This window comes from Cherax quadricarinatus, chromosome 8, assembly GCF_038502225.1.
Source record: "Cherax quadricarinatus isolate ZL_2023a chromosome 8, ASM3850222v1, whole genome shotgun sequence".
In the NCBI taxonomy this organism is placed as follows: Eukaryota; Metazoa; Arthropoda; class Malacostraca; order Decapoda; family Parastacidae; genus Cherax; species Cherax quadricarinatus.
In genome coordinates this window covers 19,937,636-19,961,631 of record NC_091299.1, presented here as the reverse complement: position 1 = coordinate 19,961,631, position 23,996 = coordinate 19,937,636, and the positions used below count along the sequence as shown (strand labels likewise).

Sequence of the window (23,996 nt, the reverse complement as noted above, 5' to 3'; positions counted from 1 at the left end):
AACTCCACGCCTCTTGCCAAGACCCTCGCATTTACTTCTCTTACAACCCCATCTATAAATATATTAAACAACCACGGTGACATCACACATCCTTGTCTAAGGCCTACTTTTACTGGGAAAAATTTTTTCCTCTTTTCTACATACTCTAACTTGAGCCTCACTATCCTCGTAAAAACTCTTCACTGCTTTCAGTAACCTACCTCCTACACCATACACTTGCAACATCTGCCACATTGCCCCCCTATCCACCCTGTCATACGCCTTTTCCAAATCCATAAATGCCACAAAGACCTCTTTAGCCTTATCTAAATACTGTTCACTTATTGTTTCACTGTAAACACCTGGTCCACACACCCCCTACCTTTCCTAAAGCCTCCTTGTTCATCTGCTATCCTATTCTCCGTCTTACTCTTAATTCTTTCAATTATAACTCTACCATACACTTTACCAGGTACACTCAACAGACTTATCCCCCTATAATTTTTGCACTCTCTTTTATCCCCTTTGCCTTTATACAAAGGAACTATGCATGCTCTCTGCCAATCCCTAGGTACCTTACCCTCTTCCATACATTTATTAAATAATTGCACCAACCACTCCAAAACTATATCCCCACCTGCTTTTAACATTTCTATCTTTATCCCATCAATCCCGGCTGCCTTACCCCCTTTCATTTTACCTACTGCCTCACGAACTTCCCCCACACTCACAACTGGCTCTTCCTCACTCCTACAAGATGTTATTCCTCCTTGCCCTATACACGAAATCACAGCTTCCCTATCTTCATCAACATTTAACAATTCCTCAAAATATTCCCTCCATCTTCCCAATACCTCTAACTCTCCATTTAATAACTCTCCTCTCCTATTTTTAACTGACAAATCCATTTGTTCTCTAGGCTTCCTTAACTTGTTAATCTCACTCCAAAACTTTTTCTTATTTTCAACAAAATTTGTTGATAACAGCTCACCCACTCTCTCATTTGCTCTCTTTTTACATTGCTTCACCACTCTCTTAACCTCTCTCTTTTTCTCCATATACTCTTCCCTCCTTGCATCACTTCTACTTTGTAAAAACTTCTCATATGCTAACTTTTTCTCCCTTACTACTCTCTTTACATCATCATTCCACCAATCGCTCCTCTTCCCTCCTGCACCCACTTTCCTGTAACCACAAACTTCTGCTGAACACTCTAACACTACATTTTTAAACCTACCCCATTCCTCTTCGACCCCATTGCCTATGCTCTCATTAGCCCATCTATCCTCCAATAGCTGTTTATATCTTACCCTAACTGCCTCCTCTTTTAGTTTATAAACCTTCACCTCTCTCTTCCCTGATGCTTCTATTCTCCTTGTATCCCATCTACCTTTTACTCTCAGTGTAGCTACAACTAGAAAGTGATCTGATATATCTGTGGCCCCTCGATAAACATGTACATCCTGAAGTCTACTCAACAGTCTTTTATCTACTAATACATAATCCAACAAACTACTGTCATTTCGCCCTACATCATATCGTGTATACTTATTTATCCTCTTTTTCTTAAAATATGTATTACCTATAACTAAACCCCTTTCTATACAAAGTTCAATCAAAGGGCTCCCATTATCATTTACACCTGGCACCCCAAACTTACCTACCACACCCTCTCTAAAAGTTTCTCCTACTTTAGCATTCAGGTCCCCTACCACAATTACTCTCTCACTTGGTTCAAAGGCTCCTATACATTCACTTAACATCTCCCAAAATCTCTCTCTCTCCTCTGCATTCCTCTCTTCTCCAGGTGCATACACGCTTATTATGACCCACTTCTCGCATCCAACCTTTACTTTAATCCACATAATTCTCGAATTTACACATTCATATTCTCTTTTCTCCTTCCATAACTGATCATTTAACATTACTGCTACCCCTTCCTTTGCTCTAACTCTCTCAGATACTCCAGATTTAATCCCATTTATTTCCCCCCACTGAAACTCTCCTACCCCCTTCAGCTTTGTTTCGCTTAGAGCCAGGACATCCAACTTCTTTTCATTCATAACATCAGCAATCATCTGTTTCTTGTCATCCGCACTACATCCACGCACATTTAAACAACCCAGTTTTATAAAGTTTTTCTTCTTCTCTTTTTTAGTAAATGTATACAGGAGAAGGGGTTACTAGCCCATTGCTCCCGGCATTTTAGTCGCCTCATACGACACGCATGGCTTACGGAGGAAAGATTCTTTTCCACTTCCCCATGGACAATAGAAGAAATAAAAAAGAACAAGAGCTATTTAGAATAAGGAGAAAAACCTAGATGTATGTATATATATATATGCATGTGCGTGTCTGTGAAGTGTGACCAAAGTGTAAGTAGGAGTAGCAAGATATCCCTGTTATCTAGCGTGTTTATGAGACAGAAAAAGAAAATCAGCAATCCTACCATCATGCAAAACAGTTACAGGTTTTTGTTTCACAGTCATCTGGCAGGACGGTAGTACTTCCCTGGGTGGTTGCTGTCTACCAACCTGTCAAATGCCTTTGCAAAATCTGCATATGTCACAACTACCTTTTGGTTGCCTTCCAATGCCTCCATAATTATGTCATGGTGGTTCAGCAGCTGTGACAGGCATGATCATGCTGGTTTGTGTTATGCCGGTTGTGCTGGTCCACGAAATTTGTAATCTAACGTCTCATCGCTCTTTTGAAGATTTTATGATGTGGGAAGTTAGGGCTACTGGTCTGTAAATTTTAGCTAGTGCTCTATTACCTCCCTTACACCAAGGAGCTATGTCTGCACTCTAAGGTTTCTGGTATTTCACCTAGATCTAGGCTCTTTCTCCAAAGTATACTGACGGCTCATGCTAGTGGTACTATGCACTTCTTTACAGAGCATTCCATGAATCTGGTCCAGGTGCTGAGTGAGCATGTTATAAAAATTCAAAATGGAAAGAAAGCCTAATATAGGAGAGGCTTGAGGATGTGACTAATGAACAGAGGAAATGTTTTAGTGCCAAGAATATCTACAATGTTTATTCTGGACCCTATTTTGAATGTGGCAATTTCTTAATGTGTGAAACTGGCCAAATTAGTAATTTCTGATCACTTTATTGGGTAGTTAAAATAGGTAAATGGTAATTTCTTGTACTTAATCAACAGAATGAAAGGAATTCTTGCTAAACAGTTATGTGTTTGGTTGACTGGAACAATGGAATTGGCCCAAAATAGGGTTCAACGTGGGAAAAATCACCAATGCGTAAATACTGCCGAGACCACTAATTTCGCGAGAGCACAATTCTGTAAGTTTTCCGTCAAATTTTGTTCTTCTGGTTTCATTACCTTCAGAAAAAGATCCTCTACCATTTCACAATTTTTTTTTTTTTTTTTTTTTTGACACTTGGAGCAAGTTTGCAAACAGGGGTCTTGACCCTAAAAAAAAATTAGGAGCTACGACATCCAGCTTTTTATAACTTTAACAATAACTTATTTTTATCTGTGCAATACCCATGCATGTTCAAACAACCAAACTTCACCATTTCCTTTTTTTTTCTTAATTACTACAGGATTAAGAGGTATTAAAAAGCACATTGAAAAGCAAGATTGTGTGTATACTGAAATTAAGTTAAAGATTTTAAGATTTACCTTTAAGTGTTCACTAGACAAAATTCCACAATTCTGCCAATGCAAAAAAATATAAGGGGTTTCTATTTCACACTCATCTCCCAAGATGGTAGTACCTCCCTGGACAGTTGCTGCTGACCATCTGGCCCTCTTATCTACACACATCTCATCCCCACATGACAGGTTCTCCAACACCACTACACAGTATATACAACTGTGCAGATTGATTAACTTCATAAAACACCATTTAGTGCAAAGTATCTTCTAATAAAAAGGTTCTTAGTTTATCAACTACAGCAGGGCCCCGCTTTACGGCGTTTCGCTTTACGGCGTTCCGCTAATACGGACATTTCAAATTATGACCAAAATTCGCTATACGGCTACCCCCACCTGTCTTTCTAATACGGTCACAGCGGCCCACCGAGTTTGTTTACATTCTCCCCGAGCACATCTCCTTATTATGTCTGGAAACTTTCCAAAATTTCAAGTGTTTTAAAGTTATTGTATATTTTATATGTATTGTACTTGATAATTAAACTTGTGTACACCTGTACCTAAATAAACTTACACACTGTGCTGGCATGTAGGTACACATTAAAATCACTAAGAGTCTCTCTACTCTTGATGCAATAATAATAATAATAATAATAATAATAATAATAATAATAGTAATAGTAATAATAATAATCTCTTGGGCGCATTAATGTCGCATATTACGTTAATATAGACATTTCCCTTAATCTATGATATTTTTTTTCAAAATTATATAAGAAACACATTATGTAACACACAAACATGATGCATGAACCCACAGTATAAAAATTTATACAAATATATATGAGATGTTTACCAAACGGTTTGTAGAAGTGTCGGAAGAATTACGTTTTCTCTAGCCCGTCACCTGTTACTAGGGATAACTGTAGAAAAATATTCCTTTCGTATGCCTTCACTTTATAGCTATAATTCTGTACTAACTTGTACACAGTGTAAGAGTATTTGTTTCGTGATTTGATTATAATAATAATAAAAATATTATAAGGTAAAAGTTTCACAAACTCTTACAAATGTACATGAATGAACTAAAACTGGACACGTATTAATACCGTCTATTTCGCCTGACCGAGTGATCGTCCACAACCTGTTCAGTTTGTTTGTTTACGCTGTCTGAGCTCGGTGTATCATTAAATGTTGTATATTACGTTAATATACACATTTTCATTAATCCATCAGTGATATTTTTTTTCAAAATTATATAATAAACACGATACATAACATAAATACATAACATATGTGTAGAGAACCTAGGATAACCCAAAAAAGTCAGAGTGACTTACTTCCATTGTCTTCACTCAAAGCATCATTTCTTCTCAAAATGATGTTACATGAGAATGGGAGTGTTCTTCTTTATTTATTCAACCGTATCAATGTAGAGACAACCTGTACACAATGTAACTTGTACACAAACCAGACGTGTACACTGTTTACAAAACTTACCTTCGCCTGGTTTGTTTACATAACTCTGCGCCTGTCCTCTCTCATGCACTCATTCTTTCTCTCTGGTATGGTAGCCTGGCTGACTACCATACATACCACACTTGATTTCTTACAATAAATACTACTCACCTCACCCTATATTTTAAGGTTAAGTAATGAGTGAACTGTATATACATTTTATCGCTCTGGGATGCTTAAATATCATAGAATAGTATGTGTGGGTGGGGTGGCCTGGTATGGTAGCCTGGCTGACTACCATACATACCACACTTGATTTCTTACAATAAACACTACTTGTCTCACCCTAGATTAAGACTATAAATATTTTAAGGTAAGTAATGAGTGCACTATGTGTGTGTTGTACTTTTTTATTGTTTTTTGATGCCTGGTTCTATTGCTAACATAATATATGTTAGTGTAAACTTGTTATCTAGTGTTTGTATGCATTTGTAAGTGGAAAAAAAGGGTGTTCCACTTTACGGGAGTTTCCGCTTTACGGCGGTAGCCTGGAACCTAACCCGCCGTATAAGTGGGGCCCTCCTGTACTGTATTTGCCCTTCACTGCAAAAAACCTGCCAACTGCAACAGTACACAATCCCTTCTGATAGAATACATGATACTTAGCATGCACATAGAAAAATAAGCCAGCTTGTGCTTACACACAATACAATACTCACTTAAGCCAACCATTTTGTCTGGAACTTGGATTTCATCAGATTCAACTGCTCCAAGCCCACGATGAGGACCACCACCAGGTGGGCCTCCACCTCCAGGAGGACCACCAGGTCCACCACCCATCAGCGGTCCTCCCATGAAGACGGGTCCATCTCCACTACTACCTCCGCCACCACCACCCCCACTGCTTCCACCTCCACCGCCGCCACCACCACCGCTGCTACTGCCGCTTCCACTTCCTCCACCACTTCCACTTCCTCCTCCACTACCCCCACCACTGCTGCCACCACCACCTGGGGGCCTCTTGGCATCAGGACCTAGAGAAAACATATCAAAGTACAGTTCCACAGTGAATATAAAAATTGAATTATGCATATTAAAAAACATTAACAAGTCAATGATAAAAATGTTTTTATACAGAGCACCTTGTTAAAGGTTTCAGGGACTATCACCCAAACAGACTTGTCTCAAGCCAGGCCTCCAAAATTGCTAAGGAATTACAGGAATAATAAATATTAAGAAATGTAGTTGAGATTTGGGATGTATCGGATGTGAAAATTTAGATATCCATGGATGCGGATGTGTATTCGGATGTCTTACTTACCTATTTTGCAAATGTGGATACAAATGCAGATATCTGCTTGTAGTACAATTCGGATGCGGACGTCACATCTTGACATCCTCCCGGATGCAGATGCGGATTTTGCAGGATAGTCATAGAACACCAGATTTCTTTTTTTTTTACCGTATGACAAATACTCGAGTGAGGGACTGATTACCTGAAACTCCTCTCCTTATGCCTTCCTGCTTTGTATTGGACTGATGAAGCCACTGTGTGGCGAAACGTTTCTTCAATAAGATTCCCGTATGTTGCGTAAGTGTCTCAATTCTTCAAGTTGTCAGTTCCCAAACCATTTATCACATGCTTATTTGTATTTAACACCATTTCAGCAATTTCACCATCACTCATGGAATGCACAACAGGTGGAGTCAAGTAGAGATGACTGACGCTTCACACAAAAGAAGAAACACTGCAGCAAGCCTACTGGCCCGTGCGAGGCAGGTCCGATTCTCCCACCTTGGGTAGTTTCAAATTTAGGTTGGATAAATACACGAGTGAGAGGAATTGGATTTAATAAGCGGGACTTGCACGTGAGTCCCACTTACATGCAAGTCCCACTCAGAATTATCAAAGCTTATTATGATCGAGGTTAGAACCTTGGGTAGCTTTAGAGAGAGACTGGACAAATATATGAGTGGGAGGGGATGAGTTTGATTGGTGTCATGGGTGTGGGAGTGAATTCTTGAGTAGCTTTGGGTAGTGGTGGTTTTGATAAGGACCTGCCTTGTATGGGCCAGTAGGCCTTCTGCAGTGTTGCTCCATTCTTATGTTGTTCTTATTGCTTGGGTAGCATTTATTCTGTTAGTACACCTACCATCCGACTTACGACCAAGTTCGGTTCCGAGAAACCGGTCGTAAGTCGAAATGGTTGTAAGTCGAACTTTACTACTGAATATCAACAAAACATTTTTGTAATGAGTATTTTATTGTTTTATTTTGTTTCATGTTTTACTTTACTTTTTATGTTGTTAGTACTGTATTTTATACTGTAAGGTTTAGGATAAACACTGTGTACAACACACATAGTTGTTTATTTCCCAGAAATTTGGCATAAAAAACAAGGTCGTAAGTCGAGTGGTCGTAAGTCGAGCAGGTCGTAAGTCGGATGGTAGGTGTAGGTTGGATTTGTGAAGGACTTTCCTAGTATGTGCACAGGCCTACTACAGTGTTCCTTCTTTTTTAAGGTCTTATGTTCTTAGTCAGGTCAGGTCACATTCACTTAAAAACATAGGCCTGTTGGCCCATACTAGGCAGGTCCTTCACAATCCATCCCACTAACAGAAAATGACCCAACCCAATTTTCAATGCTTCCCAAGCAATAAGCTTTGATAATTCTATTTACTCATGTGAAAGTCCCAGTCAAATCCAACCCCTCCAATTTGTGTGTTTATCCAACCAAATATGTTTATCAATGCTATTTACATCCCCGTAAAGATCTGTCCAGTGTGTTCTCCGAGAATCTGCACAAGATGTCCTCTCTTGAGCAACTCTACAAGTAGCTAAAAGAGGAGCTTAGGGTTGCTAAGCTTGAGATACGGCGATTGTCGGACGAAAACAAGACGATTTGAAGTAATCCTCCTTTTGTGAGTCCTCAGGTCAAGAGAGGAACCTGGTCTGTGGCTGGCTAACATGGAACGAAGCTGAAAATCAAGAAGACTGTGGGAGTGGCAGAAACAACGAAGATCCAGAAGACTACTAAGGAGACTTCCAACCCATTTTCGGTGCTACCAGACAAATGTGTATTGTCTACTGGAAACGCCGCAATGAGTACCAATGTGACCTGACCTGACTAGGTTGGGTGCATTGGCTCAAGCCGGTAGGAGACTTGGACCTGCCTCGCATGGGCCAGTAGGCCTGCTGCAGTGTTCCTTCGTTCTTATGTTTTTATATCATTGGCAGAGGAGAGTGAGTCGGCATCCCTTGAAACCCCAATGAAGACCATCGAAAACGTTACTACGAACCCCACCAGTGAGGGTAAGAACATTGTTTTAGTTGGGGACAGTCAAGTGAAATTTATGGATAGGGCAGGAAGAGGAGGCAGAGGGTATGTTTTCCTGGGGCTGGGATGGGGGATATTGTTAGCCGTCTGAACGACACCATGAAAGGTAATGGGAGCAATCCTATTATCTGCCTCAGTTCGGGAGGCAACGATGTTGGCAGACGTAGGAGTGAGGACCTGATTAGCAGGTATAGGACGGCAATAGAGATAATTAGGAAGAAGGGTGGGAACCCTGTGATATGTGGTATTTTGCCCATGAGAGGAGTTGGAAATGAATGGTTGTCCAGGACAATTGGTGTCAATTGCTGGCTGGATAAACACTAAGGTAAATGCAGTAACACTCACAGACAACTGGGACCTCCCCTATGGCAGAAATGACATGTATGCCAGCGACGGGGTTCACTTATCTAGGTTTGGGGTGGTAGCACTGGCCAACGCAGTGGAGGGAGCTGTTAGGTCTTTAACCCTTTGAGGGTCTGTGCCGTAGATCTACGGCTTTATGTCGAGGGTCCAAACCGTAGATCTACGTCATGAGCTCAGCTCACTGATAAGCTGTGAGCGGTAAATCTGGGCCTAGATATGAGAGAATACATCTATGTGGTATGTGTGCACCACATAAAACAAATCCTGCAGCACACAGTGCATAATGAGATAAAAAAAAAAATGACTAATTTTCGGTTGAAACAGCAAATTTGCAGTGTTTTCTCGTATCTTTTATATAGTTGTATTTGCAATTTCTTGGTCTCATTTGATAGAATGGAAGATATATTACAGAAATAGAGATGATTTTGATTGGTTTTAGTACTGAAAATAGCTTGAAACTGAGCTCAAAGTGGCGGAAATGTTAACCCTTTCAGGGTTTCGGCCGTACTAGTATGGCTTACGCCCCAGGGTTTTTGACGTACCCCCTCCCTCCAACCTTTCCTAGGCCGACCCCTACCCCGCCTTCCTTCCACTACAGACTGATACACTCTTGAAGTTATTCTGTTTCGCTCCATTCTCTCCACATGTCCGAACCACCTCAACAACCCATCCTCAGCCCTCTGGACAACAGTTTTGGTAATCCCGCACCTTCTCCTAACTTCCAAACTACGAATTCTCTGCATTATATTCACACCACACATTGCTCTCAGACATGACATCTCCACTGCCTCCAGCCTTCTCCTCGCTGCAACATTCATCACTCATGCTTCACACCCATATAAGAGCGTTGGTAAAACTATACTCTCATACATTCCCCTCTTTGCCTCCAAGGACAAAGTTCTTTGTCTCCACAGACTCCTAAGTGCACCACTCACCCTTTTCCCCTCATCAATTCTATGATTCACCTCATCTTTCATAGACCCATCCGCCGACACGTCCACTCCCAAATATCTGAATACATTTACCTCCTCCATACTCTCCCTCCAATCTGTTATCCAATCTTTCATCACCTAATCTTTTTGTTATCCTCATAACCTTACTCTTTCCTGTATTCACTTTCAATTTTCTTCTTTTGCACATCCTACCAAATTCATCCACCAATCTCTGCAACTTCTCTTCAGAATCTCCCAAGAGCACAGTGTCATCAGCAAAGAGCAACTGTGACAACTCATACTTTATGTGTGATTGTTTATCTTTAAACTCCATGCCTCTTGCCAAGACCCTCGCATTTACTTCTCTTACAACCCCATCTATAAATATATTAAACAACCATGGTGACATCACACATCCTTGTCTAAGGCCTACTTTTACTGGGAAATAATTTCCCTCTTTCCTACATACTCTAACTTGAGCCTCACTATCCTCGTAAAAACTCTTCACTGCTTTCAGTAACCTACCTCCTACACCATACACCTGCAACATCTGCCACATTGCCCCCCTATCCACCCTGTCATACTCCTTTTCCAAATCCATAAATGCCACAAAGACCTCATTAGCCTTATCTAAATACTGTTCACTTATATGTTTCACTGTAAACACCTGGTCCACACACCCCCTACCTTTCCTAAAGCCTCCTTGTTCATCTGCTATCCTATTCCCCGTCTTACTCTTAATTCTTTCAATAATAACTCTACCATACACTTGGCCAGGTATACTCAACAGACTTATCCCCCTATAACTTTTGCACTCTCTTTTATCCCCTTTGCCTTTATACAAAGGAACTATGAATGCTCTCTGCCAATCCCTAGGTACCTTACCCTCTTCCATACATTTATTAAATAACTGCACCAACCACTCCAAAACTATATCCCCACCTGCTTTTAACATTTCTATCTTTATCCCATCAATCCCAGCTGCCTTACCCCCTTTCATTTTACCTACCGCCTCACGAACTTCCCCCACACTCACAACTGGCTCTTCCTCACTCCTACAAGATGTTATTCCTCCTTGCCCTATACACGAAATCACAGTTTCTCTATCTTCATCAACATTTAACAATTCCTCAAAATATTCCCTCCATCTTCCCAATACCTCTAACTCTCCATTTAATAACTCTCCTCTCCTATTTTTAACTGACAAATCCATTTGTTCTCTAGGCTTTCTTAACTTGTTAATCTCACTCCAAAACTTTTTCTTATTTTCAACAAAATTTGTTGATAACATTTCACCCACTCTCTCATTTGCTCTCTTTTTACATTGCTTCACCACTCTCTTAACCTCTCTCTTTTTCTCCATATACTCTTCCCTCCTTGCATCACTTCTACTTTGTAAAAACTTCTCATATGCTAACTTTTTCTCCCTTACTACTCTCTTCACATCATCATTCCACCAGTCGCTCCTCTTCCCTCCCGCACCCACTTTCCTGTAACCACAAACTTCTGCTGAACACTAACACTACATTTTTAAACCTACCCTATACCTCTTTGACCCCATTGCCTATGCTCTCATTAGCCCATCTATCCTCCAATAGCTGTTTATATCTTACCCTAACTGCCTCCTCTTTTAGTTTATAAACCTTCACCTCTCTCTTCCCTGATGCTTCTATTCTCCTTGTATCCCATCTACCTTTTACTCTCAGTGTAGCTACAACTAGAAAGTGATCTGATATATCTGTGGCCCCTCTATAAACATGTACATCCTGAAGTCTACTCAACAGTCTTTTATCTACCAATACATAATCCAACAAACTACTGTCATTTCGCCCTACATCATATCTTGTATACTTATTTATCCTCTTTTTCTTAAAATATGTATTACCTATAACTAAACCCCTTTCTATACAAAGTTCAATCAAAGGGCTCCCATTATCATTTACACCTGGCACCCCAAACTTACCTACCACACCCTCTCAAAGTTTCTCCTACTTTAGCATTCAGGTCCCCTACCACAATTACTCTCTCACTTGGTTCAAAGGCTCCTATACATTCACTTAACATCTCCCAAAATCTCTCTCTCTCCTCTGCATTCCTCTCTTCTCCAGGTGCATACACGCTTATTATGACCCACTTCTCGCATCCAACCTTTACTTTAATCCACATAATTCTTGAATTTACACATTCATATTCTCTTTTCTCCTTCCATAACTGATCATTCAACATTACTGCTACCCCTTCCTTTGCTCTAACTCTCTCAGATACTCCAGATTTAATCCCATTTATTTCCCCCCACAAACTCCCCTACCCCCTTCAGCTTTGTTTCGCTTAGGGCCAGGACATCCAACTTCTTTTCATTCATAACATCAGCAATCATCTGTTTCTTGTCATCCGCACTACATCCACGCACATTTAAGCATCCCAGTTTTATAAAGTTTTTCTTCTTCTCTTTTCTAGTAAATGTCTACAGGAGAAGGGGTTACTAGCCCATTGCTCCCGGCATTTTAGTCGCCTCATACGACACGCATGGCTTACGGAGGAAAGATTCTTTTCCACTTCCCCATGGACAATAGAAGAAATAAAGAGGAACAAGAGCTATTTAGAAAAAGGAGAAAAACCTAGATGTATGTATATACAGCAGGGCCCCGCTTTATGGCGTTTCGCTTTACGGCGTTCCGCTAATTCGGACATTTCAAATTATGACCAAAACTCGCTATACGGCTCCCCCCACCTGTCTTTCTAATACGGTCACAGCGGCCCACCGAGTTTGTTTACATTCTCCGTGAGCACATCTTATTATGTCTGGAAACTTTCCAAAATTTCAAGTGTTTTAAAGTTATTGTATATTTTATATGTATTGTACTTGATAATTAAACTTGTGTACACCTGTACCTAAATAAACTTACACACTGTGCTTGCATGTAGGTACACATTAAAATCACTAAGAGTCTCTCTACTCTTGATGCAATAATAATAATGATAATAATAATAATAATAATAATAATAATAATAATAATAATAATAATGATAATGATAATAATAATAATAGCAATAATAATAATCTCTTGGGCGCATTAATGTCGCATATTACATTATTATAGACATTTCCCTTAATCTATGATATTTTTTTCAAAATTATATAAGAAACACATTATGTAACACACAAACATGATACATGAACCCACAGTATAAAAATTTATACAAATATATATGAGATGTTTACCAAACGGTTTGTAGAATTTTTTTTTTTTTTTTTTTTTTTTCAACAAGTCGGCCGTCTCCCACCGAGGCAGGGTGACCCAAAAAAGAAAGAAAATCCCCAAAAAGAAAATACTTTCATCATCATTCAACACTTTCACCACACTCGCACATTATCACTGTTTTTGCAGAGGTGCTCAGAATACAACAGTCTAGAAGCATAAACATATAAAGATACACAACATATCCCTCCAAACTGCCAATATCCCAAACCCCTCCTTTAAAGTGCAGGCATTGTACTTCCGATTTCCAGGACTCAAGTCCGACTATATGAAAATAACCGGTTTCCCTGAATCCCTTCACTAAATATTACCCTGCTCACACTCCAACAGATCGTCAGGTCCCAAGTACCATTCGTCTCCATTCACTCCTATCTAACACGCTCACGCACGCTTGCTGGAAGTCCAAGCCCCTTACCCACAAAACCTCCTTTACCCCCTCTCTCCAACCCTTTCGAGGACGACCCCTACCCCGCCTTCCTTCCCCTATAGATTTATATGCTTTCCATGTCATTCTACTGTGATCCATTCTCTCTAAATGACCAAACCACCTCAACAACCCCTCTTCTGCCCTCTGACTAATACTTTTATTAACTCCACACCTTCTCCTAATTTCCACACTCCGAATTTTCTGCATAATATTTACACCACACATTGCCCTTAAACAGGACATCTCCGCTGCCTCCAACCGTCTCCTCGCTGCTGCATTTACCACCCAAGCTTCACACCCATATAAGAGTGTTGGTACTACTATACTTTCATACATTCCCTTCTTTGCCTCCATAGATAACGTTTTTTGACTCCACATATACCTCAACGCACCACTCACCTTTTTTCCCTCATCAATTCTATGATTAACCTCATCCTTCATAAATCCATCCGCCGACACGTCAACTCCCAAGTATCTGAAAACATTCACTTCTTCCATACTCCTACTCCCCAATTTGATATCCAATTTTTCTTTATCTAAATCATTTGACACCCTCATCACCTTACTCTTTTCTATGTTCACTTTCAACTTTCTACCTTTACACACATTCCCAAACTCATCCACTAACCTTTGCAATTTTTCTTTAGAATCTCCCATAAGCACAGTATCATCAGCAAAAAGTAACTGTGTCAATTCCCATTTTGAATTTGATTCCCCATAATTTAATCCCACCCCTCTCCCAAACACCCTAGCATTTACTTCCTTTACAACCCCATCTATAAATATATTAAACAACCATGGTGACATTACACATCCCTGTCTAAGACCTACTTTTACCGGGAAGTAGTCTCCCTCTCTTCTACACACCCTAACCTGAGCCTCACTATCCTCATAAAAACTCTTTACAGCATTTAATAACTTACCACCTATTCCATATACTTGCAACATCTGCCACATTGCTCCTCTATCCACTCTATCATATGCCTTTTCTAAATCCATAAATGCAATAAAAACTTCCCTATCTTTATCTAAATACTGTTCACATATATGCTTCAATGTAAACACCTGATCTACACATCCCCTACCCACTCTAAAACCTCCTTGCTCATCCGCAATCCTACATTCTGTCTTACCTCTAATTCTTTCAATTATAACCCTACCGTACACTTTTCCTGGTATACTCAGTAAGCTTATTCCTCTATAATTTTTAGTCTCTTTTGTCCCCTTTCCCTTTATATAAAGGGACTATACATGCTCTCTGCCAATCCCTAGGTACCTTCCCCTCTTTCATACATTTATTAAACAAAAGTACCAACCACTCCAACACTATATCCCCCCCTGCTTTTAACATTTCTGTCATGATCCCATCAGTTCCAGCTGCTTTACCCCCTTTCATTTTACGTAATGCCTCACGTACCTCCCCCACACTTACATTCTGCTCTTCTTCACTCCTAAAAGATGGTATACCTCCCTGACCAGTGCATGAAATTACTGCCTCTGTTTCTTCCTTAACATTTAAAAGTTCCTCAAAATATTCTCGCCATCTACCCAATACCTCCATCTCCCCATCTACTAACTCCCCTACTCTGTTTTTAACTGACAAATCCATATTTTCCCTAGGCTTTCTTAACTTGTTTAACTCACTCCAAAATTTTTTCTTATTTTCATTAAAATTTCTTGACAGTGCCTCTCCCACTCTATCATCTGCTCTCCTTTTGCACTCTCTCACCACTCTCTTTACCTTTCTTTTACTCTCCATATACTCTGCTCTTCTTATAACACTTCTGCTTTGTAAAAACCTCTCATAAGCTACCTTTTTCTCTTTTATCACACCCTTTACTTCATCATTCCACCAATCACTCCTCTTTCCTCCTGCCCCCACCCTCCTATAACCACAAACTTCTGCCCCACATTCTAATACTGCATTTTTAAAACTATTCCAACCCTCTTCAACCCCCCCACTACTCATCTTTGCACTAGCCCACCTTTCTGCCAATAGTCGCTTATATCTCACCCGAACTTCCTCCTCCCTTAGTTTATACACTTTCACCTCCCTCTTACTTCTTGTTGCCACCTTCCTCTTTTCCCATCTACCTCTTACTCTAACTGTAGCTACAACTAAATAATGATCCGATATATCAGTTGCCCCTCTATAAACATGTACATCCTGGAGCCTACCCATCAACCTTTTATCCACCAATACATAATCTAATAAACTACTTTCATTACGTGCTACATCATACCTTGTATATTTATTTATCCTCTTTTTCATAAAATATGTATTACTTATTACCAAATTTCTTTCTACACATAGCTCAATTAAAGGCTCCCCATTTACATTTACCCCTGGCGCCCCAAATTTACCTACTACTCCCTCCATAACATTTTTACCCACTTTAGCATTAAAATCCCCAACCACCATTACTCTCACACTTGATTCAAAACTCCCCACGCATTCACTCAACATTTCCCAAAATCTCTCTCTCTCCTCTACACTTCTCTCTTCTCCAGGTGCATACACGCTTATTATAACCCACTTTTCACATCCAATCTTTATTTTACTCCACATAATCCTTGAATTAATACATTTATAGTCCCTCTTTTCCTGCCATAGCTTATCCTTCAACATTATTGCTACTCCTTCTTTAGCTCTAACTCTATTTGAAACCCCTGACCTAATCCCATTTATTCCTCTCCACTGAAACTCTCCCACCCCCTTCAGCTTTGTTTCACTTAAAGCCAGGACATCCAGCTTCTTCTCATTCATAACATCCACAATCATCTCTTTCTTATCATCTGCACAACATCCACGCACATTCAGACTTCCCACTTTGACAATTTTCTTCTTCTTATTCTTTTTAGTAATCTTTACAGGAAAAGGGGTTACTAGCCCATTGTTCCCGGCATTTTAGTTGACTTTTACAACACGCATGGCTTACGGAGGAAAGATTCTTATTCCACTTCCCCATGGATATAAAAGGAAAATTAATAAGACCAAGAACTATTAAGATAAAATCAAAGAAAACTCAGATGAGTGTGTATAAATAAATGTGTACATGTATGTGTAGTGTGACCTAAGTGTAAGTAGAAGTAGCAAGACATGCCTGTAATCTTGCATATTTATGAGACAGACAAAAGACATCAGCAATCCTACCATCATGTAAAACAATCACAGGCTTCGTTTTACACTCACTTGGCAGGACGGTAGTACCTCCCTGGGTGGTTGCTGTCTACCAACCTACTAGCCGTCACCTGTTACTAGGGATAACTGTAGAAAAAATTCCTTTCGTATGCCTTCACTTTATAGCTATAATTCTGTACTAACTTGTACACAGTGTAAGAGTATTTGTTTCATGATTTAATTATTATAATAATAATAAAAATATTATAAGGTAAAAGTTTCACAAACTCTTACAAATGTACATGAATGAACTAAAACTGGACACGTATTAATACCGTCTATTTCGCCTGACCGAGTGATCGTCCATAACCTGTTCAGTTTGTTTGTTTACGCTGTCTGAGCTCGGTGTATCATTAAATGTTGTATATTACGTTAACCCTTTCAGGGTCCGTCCCGTAGATCTACGGCTATACGTTCAGGGTCCAAACCGTAGATCTACGCCATGAGCTCAGCTCACTCTGATAAACTGTGAGTGGTACATTTGGGCCTAGATATGAGAGAATACATCTATGTGGTATGTGTGCACCACATAAAACAGATCCTGCAGCACACTGTGTATAATGAGAGAAAAAAAATTAAATCATGATTTTTCGATTAAAACAGCAACTTTGCAGTGTTTTTTCGTATGTTTTTTATAGTTGTATTTGTGATTTCTTGGTCTCATTTGATAGAATGGAAGACATATTACAGAAATAGAGATGATTTTGATTGGTTTTAGCACTGGAAATGGCTTGAAACTGAGCTCAAAGTAGCGGAAATGTTAAATTTTTGCCGATATTCAAGAGTAAACAAACTACTTCACACGTCTAATACACGTCAGTTGGTGGGTCTAATATACATTCACAAATATGGTGATGATATTTATACAATTATTACAGTATTGCATAACAGTAAATCTTCTATTTTTTGGTGTGAATAAAAATTCATTATGTGAATAAAAAATCAAAATGGAATTTATTTGTAAAGCCTCAAAACATAACTAATGAACAGAGGAAATGTTAGTTTAGTGCCAGGAATGCCTACATTGTTCATTCTGGACCCTATTTTGAAATTGGAATATTTTGAACTTTGTGTTAAATTGGCCAAATTAACAATTTCCGATCACTTTATTTTGTAGTTGAAACAGTTGACTTGGCGATTTCTTGTGCTCAATCGATAGAATAGAAGTAATACTAGTGAAATAGCTAAGAATTTGGTTGATTGGAATAATGTAATTGGCCTAAAATGGGAGTCAAAGTCGGCAAAATCGCCGATTCGTAAATATCGCTGACACATCAAAATTCGCGAGAGCATAATTTCGTCAATTTTCCACCAAATTTCGTACTTTTTGTTTTATTACCTTCACAAAAAGATTCTCTACGATTTCATAAGAAAAATAATTTTTTTTTTTTTTAAATTCTTGGACACTGGTGCGTGACTCCAGATTTGGGCCTTGGACCCTGAAAGGGTTAATATACACATTTTCATTAATCCATCCGTGATATTTTTTTCAAAATTATATAATAAACACGATACATAACATAAATACATAACATGTGTAGAGAACCTAGGATAACCCAAAAAAGTCAGAGTGACTTACTTCCATTGTCTTCACTCAGAGCATCATTTCTTCTTAAAATGATGTTACATGAGAATGGGAGTGTTCTTCTTTATTTATTCTACCGTATCAATGTAGAGACAACCTGTACACAATGTAACTTGTACACAAACCAGACGTGTACACTGTTTACAAAACTTACCTTCGCCTGGTTTGTTTACATAACTCTGCGCCTGTCCTCTCTCATGCACTCATTCTTTCTCTCTGGTATGGTAGCCTGGCTGACTACCATACATACCACACTTGATTTTTTACAATAAATACTACTCATCTCACCCTATATTTTAAGGCAAGTAATGAGTGAACTGTATATACATTTTATCGCTCTGGGATGCTTAAATATCATAGAATAGTATGTGTGGGTGGGGTGGCCTGGTATGGTAGCCTGGCTGACTACCATACATACCACACTTGATTTCTTACAATAAACACTACTTGTCTCACCCTAGATTAAGACTATAAATATTTTAAGGTAAGTAATGAGTGCACTATGTGTGTATTGTACTTTTTTATTGTTTTTTGATGCCTGATTCTATTGCTAACATAATATGTGTTAGTGTAAACTTGTTATCTAGTGTTTGTATGCATTTGTAAGTGGAAAAAAAGGGTGTTCCACTTTACGGCGGTTTCCGCTTTACGGTGGTAGCCTGGAACCTAACCAGCCATATAAGTGGGGCCCTACTGTAATATATATTATAAACAACAACAGGCCCAAGACTGATCCTTGTGGAACGCGACTTGTTACGGATCCCCATTCGGACTTAACCCCATTTAAGTATACTATCTGCTTCCTATTGGTGAGCCATGACTCAATCCATGACAACACTTTTCCCCCAATTCCATGAGCTGCCACTTTCTTTAATAGTCTCTGGTGCAGTACTCTTATCAAAAGCCTTACTAAAATCCAAATAAACAACATCGAACTCCTTATTATGATCAACGGCCTCAAAAGCTTTACTGAAGAAGGTTAATAAATTAGTTAGGCAGGAATGACCCCTCATGAATCCATGCTAAGTATCATGTATAGATTTTTCTTGTATTGGAAATGTATTGATTTTTTTTTTTTTTTTTTTTTTTTTGCATGCACTGTACTTTTCCCTGACAAATGCTTTAGGTGTTTATGTCCTGCTGGACAAACGCCTAACAGCCCACTGTAAGGGAAGCAAAATTGCAGAGCTGGATAATGTACAATGCCCATATAAACTCAGCCAAGTTCTATGTCCCTCAAACTGTACTTCTTGGAATGTTGGCAAAACATAATTTATACATGTACTTAAAAATTTTCCTAACATGTACACCACAATCATCCTCTAGAAAAACAAAATACAGCCACTGAAAAAAAACAAGCAAGAAATGAGTACAGCATGAGAAAACTTGACAAATGTAAGGGGACCAACACATTAAACACCATTATTTTCACACTTAACCCTTTCAGGGTCCGTCCCGTAGATCTACGGCTTTTCGGTGAGTGTCCAAACCGTAGATCTACGCCAAAATTCTAGCGCCGTCAAATTTAGCGCGAAAGCGCTCATAGGCCTACATGTGAGAGAATGGGTCTGCGCCGTGGGTGTGCGCCATAAACAAAAAATCTAGGCGCCTGCATAGCATTGTGGGAACGCCGGCTCAGTCACCCTTGTTCACCATGCCTCGTCGCAAGTCAGCTCTCACTCCCCGGAAAATTGGGACTCTCCTCTTCCTGTCTGGTAGTTCTGACACTGATGGAAGTGCAAATGAAGACGAATTCTACGGCTTTGATAAGTTAGTGACCGAAAATAATGACCAGGATATCGATAATAGTGCAGAAAACCCCGACGATCCTCGACCTTCTACCTCTGGTGTGGGCACTCGTGACTCACGGTCGGGTGTTCCTAAACGTAATAAGATAAAACTAATATTTTCGCGTGGCCAGGCCTCTGACTTCAGTAATGACGATGATTCTGACGTGGATTGTGATTTTATTGCGCTCGACGATCATTCGAGTAGTGATAGTGAGGAATCATATTCACCAGTGAAGCGTCGGTATGTTCGCCGCCGCATGCGCTCAGGTAGTGTACCCTATGCTGTGCCCAGGGGACAGAGTACATCCTGGAGTACATCCCGTGGCCCTACACCCGTTTTAGGTAGTGATAGTGAGGATGATGTGGCTACACTTGGCATGGATGGGCCACAGGCATCAGTGGATGGTGTTAGTGGTGCTGGTGGTGGTAGTGGCACCGCCATGTGTGACTCACCGTGCCACGCGGGGACCCACGCTGCTGACTCGTCAGTTCAAGGACAAAGCGGAGCGTCAGCCACCAGCCCGCCACAACCACAACCACTCGTACAACCAGCCTATGATGTCCAGTATCCACCACAAAACTGTATGTGGGATTGGCAGCAAAATCCCAATTTTGTTCCCAAGCCTCACCACTTTGATGAGTCTCAAAGTGGAATTCTACCTACCAGTCCCCTTGGAACCACGGCCAATGAACTGGAATTCTTTGAATTATTCTTTGACCAGCCATTGATGGAAATTATTGCCAGGGAAAGTAATAAGTATTTTGAGTACACCATGGCAAATACGATCTTATCACCACAGTCAAGACTACACAGGTGGAAAGAGACGACTGTTGCAGAAATGTATTTGCTTTTTGCAACAATAATGCTTATGCCTCACGTCTATAAGCATAATATAAAAGCATACTGGTCCACAGATCGGCTAATTTCTACCCCATCCTTCAGTGAAATAATACCAGTGAACAGGTTTATCTTACTGTTACGTATGTTGCACTTCTCTGACAAAACCAGGCCTGACAGAAGTGACAGGTTATACAAGATTAGAAATGTTTTCATGTATCTCAAACAAAAGTTCAGGATATACTTTTATCCATTCAAGAATCTTGTAATTGACGAGTCTTCGATTTTGTTCAAAGGTAGACTGTCATTCAAGCAGTATATACCGAGCAAGAGGAACCGCTTTGGTATAAAATTGTTTGTACTCTGTGATTGTGACAGTGGCCTGGTGTTGGATATTGTTGTATACACGGGTAGTAAAACATTGAAAGATACCAAGATGTTATTGGGTATCTCAGGTGACGTAGTGAGAAACATGATGGCACCTTATCTTGGTAAGGGCCATACATTATATACCGATAACTGGTACACAAGCCCATTACTCAGTGATTTCATGCGAGTGAACAAGACAGATGTGTGTGGCACAGTGCGTTCTAATCGTAAACATATGCCCAGGCTCAACGCAGGTGTTCGTGGTGATGACGTGCAGGTGTTTACTGCCAATGACATCATGGAATTACGGTGGCATGACAAACGAGATGTCACATTGTTGACAACCATTCACCGTAATGAAATGCAAGACAGTGGCAAAGTTGATCGAGTGACTAATGAACGTATTCGAAAACCAGTGTCAGTGATTGATTATACACAAAAAATGCGCTTGGTTGACAAGTGTGACATGCAGATTGGTTTTGTTGACTGTGTTCGTAAGAGTTACAAGTGGTACATGAAACTTTTCTTCCATCTCATGGACATTTCAATGCTGAATGCATATAATATGTACCAAATAAAGACTGGTAACAGACCACCGTATGGTGAATTTTGTTTGTCTGTTGTCAGACAACTCATAATGAAGTACCAGGTAACAACACCTGCAATACAACATGGTCCTCGAATTCATCACGATATACCCAAGCGTTTGAGGAGAGAAGGTGATCATTTCATAATACAGCTTCAACTCAAAAGAAATTTGCTCAGAAGAGATGCATTGTCTGTGCACAAACAAAACGACGGCAACAAAGACGCAAAGGCACTCGGTTTATGTGTGAGGAACGTAAGGTGCCTCTGTGCATGGTGCCTTGTTTCAAGGAGTTCCACAAGCTCCAGCAGTTCTAAAGCCATGTCCAGTGATTGTATATATGTAAATATATGATAGAACATTAGTATTATACAATATTTGTGCATGTTTATTGTAATAAACAACAGTGGTAAACAATAATATGATAATAACTTTAGTGCGGTTATTGTGTTCAATACAGTGAGTTTATATATATCAATTATATACAGTATTGGTCTCTCAGGCCCCAAATGTTAGTAGGAATAGAAAAAAATTGGAAAAGAAAAGAAAAAACAACTAAAACAACAAAATAATATAATACGCGTATGTGGAATTCGTCGATGTTGCCACCACCACATCATTTTCTATAAACTTCTTGGCACTATATCTCGGTAAGTACTGATCAGATTCTAATTTTTTTTGTTTTATTACCTTCGCAAAAATATGCTCTTTAATTCTGTAAGAAAACATAATTTTTTTTTTTTTTTTTTCAAAATTTCTTGAACACTGGTGCGTGACTTCAGATTTTGGCCTTGGACCCTGAAAGGGTTAAAAGGGATTACCAACAAACCCGCTAGCCATCTTCAAAAGGAAACCTGATAAGGTCAAATGTAGTGTATACAATAAACTTTGTTTGACTATTACCAACAGTCTGGTTGATCAGGCTATCCATTGGGAAGCCTGGTGTGGAACCTGGTCACAAGGGCAGTGACCCCCAGAAAACATTTCAAGGCAAATTCCAGGAAATACGTTGGTAAGACTGGCTACTCCCTCCAAATGCTTCAACCCTTTCAGGGTCCACAGGACCTCTCAGACTTGTTCTCAGGGTCCCCAAATTTCAAAAAAAAAAAAAAAAAAATATTTTTTCTCATGAAAAGATAGAGAATCTTTTCCCAGTCATAATGACACCAAAAGTATGAAATTTGATGGAAAACTTACGGAATTATGCTCTCGCGAATTTAGCAGTCTCGACGATGTTTACACATTGACGATTTTGCCCACTTTGAGCCCTATTTTCGGCCAATTCCAATGTACTCGTCGACAAAAATCATAACTTTCGCTAGAACTCTATTTTTTTTTTCTAACGAATGAGTACAAGAAACCACCAACTTACCTATTTCAACTATCCAATACAGTGGTCAGAATTTAGCAATTTTGCCAATTTCACACAAATTTCAAAAGATGCCAATTTCCAAATAGGGTCCAGAATAAACAATGTATAACAATTCCTCTGTTCCCCACGCCTCTCTTACGTTCTTTTGCTTTCCACTTTGAATTTTTATTCTCGCAAAAAAATATTTACTGTTATGCAGACTCCTGCATTAGTGTAGAAATGGTATAAATAATATCAGCGCACTTGTGAAAAAAATATTAGACTCACTAGTTGACGTGTATTGGACGCTTAGCATGATGTGTTTACTTTTGAACTTTGGTAAAAATCGAACATTTCTGCTGCTTTGAGCTCAATTTCAAGGTACTTTTCATTGTAAAACCAGTCAAAATCATCTTAATTTCCGTAATATGTCTTCCATTCTATAAAATGAGACCAAAAGCTAGAATACAACAATAAATACCATACGAAAATACAGTGCAAAGTCGCTGTTTTAATCCAAAAACACCGTCAAAGTTTTTATTTTTCTCATTACACATTGTGTGCTGCAGGATTATTTTTTATACCGCGCACACTGACCACAGACCCATTCTTTCATATGTAGGCCTACCAGCTTTCTCTCACTAGATTTGAGGGCGCTAGAATTTAGGTGTACAGTGGTCCCTCGCTTTTCGTAGTCCTCGGGAATCATAGATTTCGGAAATCATAGGGATATTTTCGTATAAACATGGGCTCGCTAATCATAGGTTGACTCGCGAATAGTAGTTCGTCTGGGACGCATACGCATGGTGTGAGCTGGGGCGGCCTCCCTACCCAGCCAGTCTGGCATTGTTTACCAGTGAGCAAAGGTCCCCTCACATGCTCCTATGAAATACTTCATAATATTCCATTTATTTTAGT

General features: G+C 39.5%; 1 protein-coding gene across 1 annotated transcript in view; it reads right to left on the bottom strand.

Annotated features, from left to right (window-relative positions):
* Psi (P-element somatic inhibitor) overlaps positions 1-23,996 on the bottom strand; it is a gene marked incomplete in the record, with an annotated part of 171,897 nt that overhangs the window by 99,935 nt on the left and 47,966 nt on the right. Inside the window, 1 exon segment of the mRNA XM_070082914.1 lies at positions 5,778-6,092. Coding sequence (XP_069939015.1) covers positions 5,778-6,092 — 315 coding nt within the window.